The sequence below is a fragment of the Neolamprologus multifasciatus genome, chromosome 8, assembly GCF_963576455.1.
Source record: "Neolamprologus multifasciatus chromosome 8, fNeoMul1.2, whole genome shotgun sequence".
Classification (NCBI taxonomy): domain Eukaryota; kingdom Metazoa; phylum Chordata; class Actinopteri; order Cichliformes; family Cichlidae; genus Neolamprologus; species Neolamprologus multifasciatus.
Genome location: NC_140446.1, coordinates 21,156,689 through 21,167,806, shown reverse-complemented (window position 1 = coordinate 21,167,806; position 11,118 = coordinate 21,156,689). Strand labels below are relative to the sequence as shown.

Sequence of the window (11,118 nt, the reverse complement as noted above, 5' to 3'; positions counted from 1 at the left end):
GTTCTGGCTTCAGTGCGAATGAAGTTGACAAACACAGTAAAGGGGGGAAAGCTGACGCCATAATCGTGCTTGTACCTTGAACCAATATTCATCCACCTTTCTTGTAGATTGTACGGCAATTTTTCGACTATCGCTTGGATCCCTCTTGATGTGTCTAAGTAGGACAAGCCAGGTAAGTAACCATCCAGCTTAGCTGCCTCTAGCTCTAACATTAGGTCGGCAAGATCACGGAGTTTATAAGGCTCTTTAAGTGTGATTTTGGGGAAGCTGTCAACCTTTTGAAAGAGAGCTTGCTCTACAGCTTCTGGGGAACCATATACTTCTTCAAGTCTGTCCCAAGTCATAGCTAAACCAACTTCAGGGCATCTGATATTGACGGCTCTCATTTGTTTGGCTTGTTTAGCTGAATCTTTACCAAGGTAGCGCACCAGCAAATCCAGCTCTTCTCCTGGTGAAAGGTCTAACCCTGCAATTGCGGTTTTGAAAGATGATTTCCATGCCCAGTAACTCATGGGTTGGTCATCAAAGCTGGTAAGGCCTGTAGTAATGAGCTGGCTGCGGGCTAGATATTTGGCAAGGTCGTAAGTTGGTTGGCTCGGGGCATGTTCATTGTGAGCACAACTGGATTTGTATGGTGTCTGAACAAGAGGTGTAAACTCTTTGTAGCTGGTGAATAGGGGCTTGTACAGTTCGTTATGAGTAGCAGCACAGTTTGTTTTGTTTCCTTCTTTTACAGCAATTTCTTGAAAGGCGGGTGCAGGGTCTTTGTATTCAGTTTTTACTGGGGCTGTTGATTCTGCTGCATTGATAGCTGTTTGTTCCAAAACATACTGCGCAGTGCGTTTTTCTTTGTTCTCAGATAGGGATGGCCCATAAGCTACACTGCGTGTTTCGAAGCCTAATTCAAGTAGACCAGCTTCTAAAGAATTAGCTTCTGCTATGGCAGCTTCCTTCTCTTGTTCTGCTCTCAGTGCGTCAAGAGTAGCTTGTAAGCGTGCTTGCTCGACTTTAATTTCTATTTCTCTCTTTGCATATGAGGCTCTTGTTTGAGCAGCTTCAGCCTTTGCTTTTGCTCTGAGCAGTTCAATGCTAGCTGACGAGCCTGCTCTTGATGGTGGTTTGTGGGAACGGACTGACTCTGTCTCGGCTTTGAAGGATTTACTTTCAGACATTTTGGATTTGTTGTATTTTGATTGCGTCCGTCCGTCCGTTTACTTTACTTAGCTTTATAGGATGGTCGTAGCTCCACGCGGTGGCTTCTGTAGCTATGATGCTTGCCGTGGTGCTGTCTTTTCACTGTAAATGGCCTCGCTAGAAGTCTGACTAGCTATCCAAACAGCTAAACATGAACCCAGGAACTCCAGACAATAGATGAGAGCTTATGAAGTTTACTGGTTCTTTCATTTTGTGAAACTGTAACAATAAAGCATATATGGAAATGTACATTACTCATCTGTACTGTTAACAACAACATGTGCCTTAAACCAATTACCTAACAATGCATTTGAGGAGCTAGCATGACGATTAGCACCGCTAATTAGCATATGAACTGGCGATCTCATTTACATATGAATAGCACATTGAAAACTTGTTATCTGTGGTCCATCACACATAAAGACAACACTTGAAGTGTCTCACTGCTTTTCACCATTAAATACTTACAGACAATGCTTTAACAAACACCCAAAAGAAGGACATGAATGTGGCGCGGCCATCTTGAAAGAGCATAGCAAGAAAACATCCACTTCCTGTTTAACTCTTCTTCTACTGTCATAAAACATCGACTTAAAGGGGCCACAGGATGGCACATTTTACTAACATTCAAAACATGAAATTAACTAAACAGTAACATAACAGCTGCGTTGTTCTATCATGCGTGGCTGCGGCAGCTACAGGATGAAGGACCAAATGCAGGACTCACAGAAACGGAGGGATAAACACAAAAAGGCAGCTTTACTGAGCTATAAAAACATTTTATAAGGTAACAACGCAACAACGGACAGAGGAAAACACAGGGCTTAAATACACAAGAGAGTAAAAAGGGAATGGGAAACAGGAAGGAAACACAGTTGGGGACTAATCTGATAAAACAAGACAGGGAGGAAACAAAACTGAAAACACTGAGCATGGGACACAAGACTGTCAAAGTAAAACAGGAAACAAGAGACATACACAAAGACGCAGACTTGACACAGTGACATGACTGACTAGGGAACCTGAAACATGGAGACATGAGTAACTAACCATGGAACACAGGGAAAGCACAGTGACAGAAAATTAAAGACTAGGAATTATAAATATAACACAAGCAGAAAACAATAAATAAAACAAAAACCATGAAAAACAACAAATCAAAGAATATACTTCATCTAAAGAACACAAAACACTGGGTAACAGACCCCAGCACCATGACACAAATGTTTAGAACACACAGAAGAATTGCTTATCACAGCATTGCTCATTAAGACAACAATGCAGTGTCTTTTAAACTCTCAAAATATGATTGTGAATATTTTGATGTGGAAAGTGGGATCTCCTCCTCTCTGGCGCACTGAGGATGAGGTTGATCACACAGTCTGATGTGCATATGCGCTGCATTTGTCACACTGTATTCAAAAATGAGTCGCTCCATTGGTTACCAAATCTCACTTTAACCCCTGAACACAAGGATAACCTACTGAGGTCTTTGCCATCATTGATCACCCATAGCCAACACCTTAACCCTGTGTTTTGGAGAAATGAAAGAAATATTTATTGTTGGAAATTTTTAATTTTTGATGTGATTCACATAGAATAATTATTTTTATTGTCCCCTGATTACCAAAGACTTGACTTAGACCTCACAGAGTTAACCTAAGCGGCTGATCCTGCAAGTGGCAGTAATACTCCCGAGCTTGCCATTAGACAGTCCATACAGCAAGGGGCGCACTACGTTTCTCTTCACGTACAAATTGACCCCTGACCTCCTGTCGTCATCCGACCCCGAGTCTCACGTTTTCCTACTGTGACCTCAGACAGTCAGCACACTTCCGAGCTTTACCTTTAGCAGCAGGTAAAACCTCAGAAACACATTATTCTGGCCGCAGTGACTCTCGTTGTTCTGATTTAGTCGCGGATTTAACAGGAAGGAAAAAATGGCCGGAGTCGAGGAGCTGTCCCCCGCTACGAGCTCGGTGTCCGTACGGCCCCCAGAGGACGAGATTGACGACGACGAAGATGAAGATGTAATTACCTTATTATTCATGGGCTCTTGAAAAAAGATTGAATGAAAATGGGACTTTAGCAGTGTGTTGCACTGTTTTGTTTGCTGTGTTAGTTCCCCTGCCTAAATAGGGCAACACCAAAGCTAACTAGCTACCTACCTACCTGAGGTATATGGTCTGTCTAATAATGCTGGAAGCTAAAAACCAGTTTCACTGTACACGAATGTATTTTATGTTCCCACTTAGATCTTAGCTAATTTTCCTGTATGTTCTTACTCGTTAGAGATGCTTCTTTATTTTCTAATGCACGGCTCAAATGTTTGCTTTTTGTGGTCGTTCATAAGATGGATGAGACGCTGATGGAGAGATTATGGGGCCTGACTGAGATGTTTCCTGAAACGATGCGCACAGCTGCAGAGGTGTCTGCACACTGCTCAGTCTCATTGATTAAAAAGTTCTACAGGTATGTCTCTCCCCGTCTGTTGCTTTTCATTAGTAATTGCAAGAATGTGTTTGTCAAGAGGCTACAGTAAAGGATATAACAGGTACAAAATCTTTGCTCGTGCCAATTAAGTCAACTCTTAACTTAAATCCGTTGGTTCAAGTATGCATTGGGTAAATGCTACAACATTATAAAGAACGGAAAAACACCAAATCACAGATTTACATATAGCAAAATGCAATATCCATCCATGGATTTTCTACCGCTTACAGGGTCTGGGGGTGAACTAATATTATTCCAGTCTTTGCGTGTTAGAGTCTAACTAAAAGGAGTATTAGAGTAACTAAAGGGTACAGTATAAACTGCAGATACTAATCAGGTTGCTGTGCTGTTTCAGTTTTTCCCGCTCTGCGCTCTGGGTCGGCACTACCTCCTTCATGATCCTGGTGCTGCCTGTTGTGTTTGAGACAGAAAGACTACAGCTGGAGCAGCAGCAGCTACAACAGCAGAGACAGGTGAGTGTTATGGGGCACTTGAGCGCTAGCTGATATAGCACATGCATGGGGTAACTATGATGTACTTAATTGGTAGTTGTTCAGGGAAAAAGCATTTACTGGGAAATTTCAGTGTGCGGCCTGAATAATCGATTCTTCCCCCTTTAGATCCTGTTGGGTCCTAACACTGGAATGTCCGGTGGGATGCCGGGCATGATGCCTCCTGCACCCGGCAAGATGTGAGGGGGCAGGAAGGGCTGACAGGAGCCTGAGATCTGCTGTTGGAGAGGCAGCAGAGTCACTCGGAAGGAGAGACCAGAGAGACCAGAGAGAAGAGCGAAGACCTGAAGTTTAAAGAAAAAAAGGCAGAGGCTGTATGTCAGCAGCGTTCAGCTCACTCCAGCGATATTGTGGAGGAGGATGTGATGTGTGTCCAACACTTCCCTCTCGCTGTCTCTCCTTACTCCCAGAATCATGCAGGGACTGATTTCCAGAAGCACAGCTTCTGTTATTTTTCTTTTTTGGGTTCTTTTTTCTTTTCTTTTTTTTAAATACTTATATCCGCATAAATAATTTCTTCATAGGGGATATCAGTTGAAGTTGGATACAGTGAAAAGAGAAGTGTGGAGGTTAGCGGTGGTATAGCTCGGTGTTTGTAGTCAGAAGAATGGTACTCTCATTGGTAGTTCAGGGCATCTTCATATGCTTATTGGTTTCCCTTGCATGTGAAGAATGAAGTTAGAATATCTGATCATATGTGACAAGTTTTATTAAATTATAAGATGGGTGTCTACATTGACCACGTGCTGTGGTTCCGTCTTTGTCTCAGATCACCAGTGTACTATATGTGTATAGTATGTCAGAGTGTAATGCCTCTCGCTTTGAACTTTCCACAGTTATTGGTTTTATCGTGTCCTCCTGGTTAAATGACGCTGATGTGTTCAGTCTTAATTGAATGTAATTTTGTTTTCCTCTGTTGTCATTCATATGACAGTATTTTATAATCTCTACTGAGCAACCCCATGATTTTGTTTTGTGTTCAACATGACTGCCACAATTAAAACACCAAATCAAATAGAAAGCCTTGTGTCTTCTTTCACCTTGTTTTTGTGTGTAAGATCAAATATTTTGTGGTGTGTTTGTCAAATGTATTAAATAATCAACAGGAGGTATTATTGAAATTATCGTCATTCATTTATTTTTGTAATCATCATAGAGTCTGTATTTATTTCACCACATTTTGATCATAAAGTCTTGATATTGGTTATTATTTACATGAGATATTTTAGCTTGTAAGAACCATCTAACAATACTGATTCTGACGATCAGTAACTTGTCTTCAGATAAAAAGTTCCATTGTCATAGAAAAATGTTTTTATTGTATACAAATGATTAGAAATTCAGAAGTTTAGAAAGTAGTATTTAGGACAATGCTGCATTCACTTGTCGTTTCCAAAGGATTAAGATAGGAATGTGTTCCAAAGATTTTGAGAGACATAACTCCTTCAAATATTTTATGGGGATATTCTTTTAAAGCCTTAACTTCCGATGATGTAATTGGGAACACTTAAACGCAACATTAATACTAACTATTGTTTGGTCACGTTCATTTAACTGGTCAAAATAGAAATTTCCGCTTGCACCTGAAGAGTCAGAAATTCCCGCCGGTGACAAAAGGCCAGTTTTGTCATGAACACAAAAAAGCTATCTTTTAAACTTTAGACACTATATTTGTTTTTCGTCCATGAGCGTACTGTGGTTGGCGTCCGATAGCTAATTAATACGATAATCTGACAGTCTTGTTTTGTAGTTTAACCTGTTTTTGTTTGTTTGCCTTGAAAGAGCGGTGTATGGTTAGCAAAGAGTTAGCTTGATTTTAGACTGGCTAAATATCTTAGCTGAGTAATCAAAATACCTTTCATCTTTAATTCTGACCTCATTCTGCATTAAAAATGAAAGTTGCAGAGGATCAAGTTGTTGAAGATGATTCTAGTTTCCAGGATGATGAGGTAAGATTTGAGTATTATTTTGTTTAGTGCGTGTTAATACTATAGTGTCCCTCTTTAAAGAGAAAAAAATATGTTAAATGAAGATTTGCCTTAAGATAAAAAAAAAAGTTTAAATAACTTAAAGTTTAAGCTATATTATATTTTGGTTACAAATATTGTATAAAGATAATACAGAAGAGTAGATTAAAACATTATGAAAAGCTATAATCTGCAGGCTTTTTAATGTTATATTTACTCTTGATCAGTTAGCTCATATAGATTTTTCCTCTGAACCTCACAGGAGTCTTTCTTCCAAGACATTGATCTCCTGCAGAAACACGGGATAGTGAGTAAACAGCCGAGCTCAAAATCACTCATCTAACAAAAGTAATTTGAGTGTGTGAGCATCAATCTGACCCTCCTGCTGTGTGATCACAGAACATGGCAGACATCAAAAAGCTGAAGTCAGTGGGCATCTGCACTGTTAAGGGGATCCAGATGACTACCCGCAAAGCTCTGTGTAACATCAAAGGCCTGTCAGAAGCAAAAGTGGAAAAAATCAAGGAAGCTGCTGGAAAAATGCTGGTAAGATACTGCGATTTGAATGCTTAAATATCTGCTCTGTCCTGTTTATGTCTGTAGTGGGATCAAAACGTGACTGAAAAGACAATTTGTGTTATAGTTGATTCTCTTTATGTTGTAGAATGTCGGTTTCCAGACGGCTTTTGAATACAGCGCAAGGAGGAAGCAGGTGTTCCACGTCACAACTGGGAGCCAAGAGTTTGAGTTAAGTTTTCCTCATATTGGGCCTCATTCACAAACAGTGGACAAAACCTTGTGTACCCTGTTTTCATTTTACACGCAAGTCCAGCATTCATCAGTATTTTCTCACCTGAATTCGTCCATACCTTAATTAAGAACTCCCTCAAACTATCTTTATGCATAAATTCTCGCCACTTGGATGAAGGCTAGAAGGTCACATAAAATGTAAACAAACGTCTTTGTTTTTGGTATTAGTCCAAAAAGTCAGAGACAGAAAATTTGCTCATATTTATCATCCCTGTCTCAAGTCAGGAACCTTGAAATTATTTTGGAGAATGATCTTAGATTTGATAATCATATTCAGAAAATATTAAAACTTAAGATTGGTGAGAAATTGATCCATGCTGTTAGGTTAGCAAGCAAGCAGGTGGAATTATTGTAACGCTCAATTTGCAGGAGTCTCCAGGTCATCAGTAGGATGAATCAGTTCTTATAGATGTGAGTCACTTCATTGGCTTTCAGTGCTAGTTCATAAGCCTCTCAGTTGCTTGACCCCTCCAATGTGTCTTTGACTTACTAATTGTTTATAACCCGGTCAAACCTCTCACTGTGCTGAGGTTGCTTTGGTTACTGTGGTCCTGTTCTTTGGAACAAGCTGCCTGCTGACCAGAGGTCACATGCATCTGTGCCAACATAAAAAAAAAACCTCAAAATCTTTTTGTTACATTAATTAGCGGTGCATGTGTGTTCTTTGTAAAGTTTAATTGAGCTTTTGTTGTAATTGAGCTTTTATTTTGTTTCCACTGCCTTAAAACCTACATAGATTTTTATGTTTTTGTCTCCCGTGTTCATCAGACTGAGTTTAAGTATAATCAGGTGTGCTATTTAAACAAAAAAGTCATTGACATTGTTGAGCTGACAGATCTGATACTCCTCAGATCCTCACTCTTCTTCCTTTTGTGTGGTCTGTGTTCAGAGCACACATTCAGACTGCGCATTTTCTTCCGTTAGGTTGTTCTGTTTGTTTTGTATAAATTTTTTTATGTCGAAACGTTTCCTTTTCTTACCCTAGAAGACTTCTTGTCTCAGGGGAGATAAAGTTCATCACTTTGTTTATTTGTTTAACCCGAAACCTCCCTTTTCTTATTAACCATCGTCCCTTCTCAGCTGACTCTTTTTAAAAGCTGTGCACTTTCTGGCTTCCTCCTCAGGCACTGTTTCAGTTCCTTCAGTCATAAATTATCCAGTTTTGTTTGTTTGTTTTTTTCAACTTCCCCGCCGTTCACACAGATAACAGGTAGCGAGCGGTCGTCTGCTGACTCAGAATGCTTGTAGTTCAATAAAATACACACAGTTGTGAATCTCAGGGTTATTTTTCACTGAACTTTGTGCACGCAGTAATCACACTAGACTTTCTTCTTTGCTTCATAGCTTTAGCATATTAATAGATAAATTGGCAGTAACATGGAGGATATAGGAGGTTTTTGAGATTTATCAACAGCAGCGTTAGTATTGATTAAACCGATGGGATTTTGTATGATTTTACATGTATGTGAATTGTGTCTCTGCAGTAAATTGCTGGGTGGAGGTGTAGAGAGCATGGCAATCACAGAGGCCTTTGGAGGTGAGCAGACACCCCCCTGTAATGCGTTCCTCTCTGATGTTTTCCCGTCTAAATTCATGAATACATTTCAAATTCATGAATTTACTCTCAGTATGTCTTCTTCCAGAGTTTCGCACAGGAAAAACCCAGCTGTCTCACACGCTCTGTGGTGAGTAAAGAACCTTTTTTGTTTGTTTTTAGCTTCCTGATACAGAGTAGTTTAAAACGCGTTCTTTCTTGTTCAGTTGCTGCTCAGTTGCCGGGCGAGGACGGATACTCGGGCGGAAAAGTAATCTTCATTGACACGGAGAACACCTTGTATCCTTGGAATGAGCATGGCACAAATATATATATATATATATATACATATATATATATATATATATATATATATATTTATATATATATATATATATATATATATATATGTATATATATCGTCGGCTGAAACGCTGCCATGTAACGCTGATGGTAATCTGCCTCCTATTTTCCTTGACTTGCACTTGTCTGATTTGAGTCGCCCGGACAGACTGAGAGACATCGCTGACAGGTTTAACGTGGACCACGATGCCGTGCTGGACAACGTGCTTTACGCCCGAGCCTACACGAGTACGAACATCCGTTACAGTTGATTTAGACTGACTTTTTTAGAGCATTTTATAAAGAACTGAAAACTCTGCAGGTGAACACCAGATGGAGCTGTTGGACTTTGTAGCAGCCAAATTTCATGAAGAAGGAGGCGTGTTCAAGCTGTTGGTAAGCACCAGAACTTTTCTTTTGATATTGGTTTTAGTCATCAACTCTGTAAATCTAATCGAGGTGGAGAACAACACCTAGAAACCGGGTTTCCCTGTTTCTCTGGCCTTTCACTCTGCTTGTGTGCTCGTCATTGGTAGATTATCGACTCCATCATGGCTCTGTTCAGAGTGGACTTCTCTGGCAGAGGGGAGCTCGCTGAGCGGCAGCAGAAACTGGCCCAGATGCTTTCAAGGCTGCAGAAAATCTCTGAAGGTCTGAATCAGGATTCTCAGTTTTTGTGTATAAATATTTATGCCATTAACAGCTTATCTTTTACACAAACTGTTGGAAACAGAAGTTGCTGGTGGTTAACTGGAAATAGCACCCTGATCATTTTCCTCATATAGTAACTTTTATGTATAAGGAATGTAGGATAAACAATCATCAACATGGAGACAGAATGTTTTTAAAGCTTCGAGATGAGTGTTTCCACTGACTGTGAACTGACTGTGAAACAGTGTGCTAATTGGGCCAATGACTTGTGATTTGTAACTCCTTAGCCACAAAAAAAATCTTTCATTTTGACACACGATACATTTTGGAGTCATATCACCCACAATGAGTGACTGAGCCCATAAACTCAAGCAGGACAGTGTTTACAGAGGAGAAGTCAGTAAATTGTTTTCTCAGAGGACCAGAAGTTTTTTTGCACCTACAACTCTCACCATCTGGTGACCTTATATAGACTGTAGGTTTAAAGCACTTCCACGTCCATGTTTTTCCAACCTGGAAGCTAGGTCCTAGAGGTGGGAATCACCAGGCACCCCATGATGCACGCTTATCGCAAATAACATTGTAACAACTCATGAGATGCTTAAGAGAATATTACATTGATCTTTCACTTTTGAGCTCAGCAGCTTTCTTGGTCTATAAGAATATAACTAGAATACAAACAACTGAGTCTGTGTTCATTGACAATGCTGCATTCAGACTGATTGCAGTCTGTTTGCATTCATAAATGAGACACCAACTATTTACAAGCCTTGAACTATCTCTGTGGGTGATTGCGATTCTTAAACTGATGCTTGCGTTCAAACTTCACTGACTCTGATCTATGTTTTCGTCAGAGTACAACGTAGCTGTGTTTATTACCAACCAAATGACAGCTGATCCTGGAGCCGGAATGACGTAAGATAGCGCAGATTCCCTCATGCTTACAAATAGGAGGTTTTCTGATACAAACGCCGTGTGAAACACTGCTGAGATGTTCTTAAGTTTCTCGCCCATTTCAGGTTTCAAGCTGATCCCAAGAAGCCAATTGGTGGGCACATCCTGGCCCATGCTTCCACCACACGCATCAGCTTGAGGAAGGGGCGTGGGGAGATGAGGATTGCCAAGATATTTGACAGGTATTTAGCAGTTCAAGGGCAATTTTCATAGTGATCAGTTTAATTACTAATGATTTGGATCAAGTATAAGACATGATATGACACTGTAGTGGCAAAGATGTGAACGTGAGCAAAGCGTGAAAAGTCTTAGATAAATGTTCTACACTCAGCTGTCTCTTCGTGTTTGCTTCCAGTCCTGATATGCCTGAGAATGAGGCAACCTTTGCCATCTCTGCTGGAGGAGTTACTGATGCCAAAGACTGAAGTATAATAAAAGGAAAAGATGAGACTTGCATGTTAACACTGTTCCTTGCTAACCCATCATCTTGTTATTTATTTATTTATGTATTAATAGCTTCATTAACCTTATGTAATTTGTTAAAGATTAAAGTCTGACATATAGTATTGTACTATTTGGTGGTGGTGTTTCTGTTTGAGAGATTGTTATGAAATTAATAAAGAATAAAAATCCCTTTTCTGATGTTTCATACTTGGGTTTC

The 11,118-nt window shown here is 40.0% G+C and overlaps 2 protein-coding genes across 3 annotated transcripts; both read left to right on the top strand.

The window, feature by feature from the left end:
* Window positions 1-2,926: 2,926 nt before the first annotated feature.
* On the top strand, window positions 2,927-5,307 carry tomm22 (translocase of outer mitochondrial membrane 22 homolog (yeast)). 2 transcript variants are annotated; one of them, XM_085171265.1, is made up of 5 exons: window positions 2,927-3,052; window positions 3,125-3,224; window positions 3,548-3,666; window positions 4,043-4,160; window positions 4,308-5,307. In XM_085171265.1, exons 2-5 carry the CDS (start codon window positions 3,135-3,137, stop codon window positions 4,380-4,382), a joined length of 402 nt encoding a protein of 133 aa, XP_085027391.1. In that variant the 5' UTR covers window positions 2,927-3,052; window positions 3,125-3,134; the 3' UTR covers window positions 4,383-5,307. The 2 variants fall into 2 exon arrangements, with proteins under 2 accessions (XP_085027391.1, XP_085027390.1); XM_085171264.1 differs by having other exon boundaries at window positions 2,948-3,224.
* Window positions 5,308-5,601: 294 nt separating this feature from the next.
* Window positions 5,602-11,094, top strand: dmc1 (DNA meiotic recombinase 1). The gene is made up of 13 exons (XM_085171261.1): window positions 5,602-6,148; window positions 6,429-6,473; window positions 6,566-6,712; window positions 6,831-6,913; window positions 8,461-8,513; window positions 8,620-8,661; window positions 8,738-8,810; window positions 9,010-9,101; window positions 9,175-9,248; window positions 9,389-9,503; window positions 10,358-10,418; window positions 10,523-10,639; window positions 10,813-11,094. Exons 1-13 carry the CDS (start codon window positions 6,092-6,094, stop codon window positions 10,880-10,882), a joined length of 1,029 nt encoding a protein of 342 aa, XP_085027387.1. The 5' UTR covers window positions 5,602-6,091; the 3' UTR covers window positions 10,883-11,094.
* The last annotated feature ends 24 nt before the right edge of the window (window positions 11,095-11,118 follow it).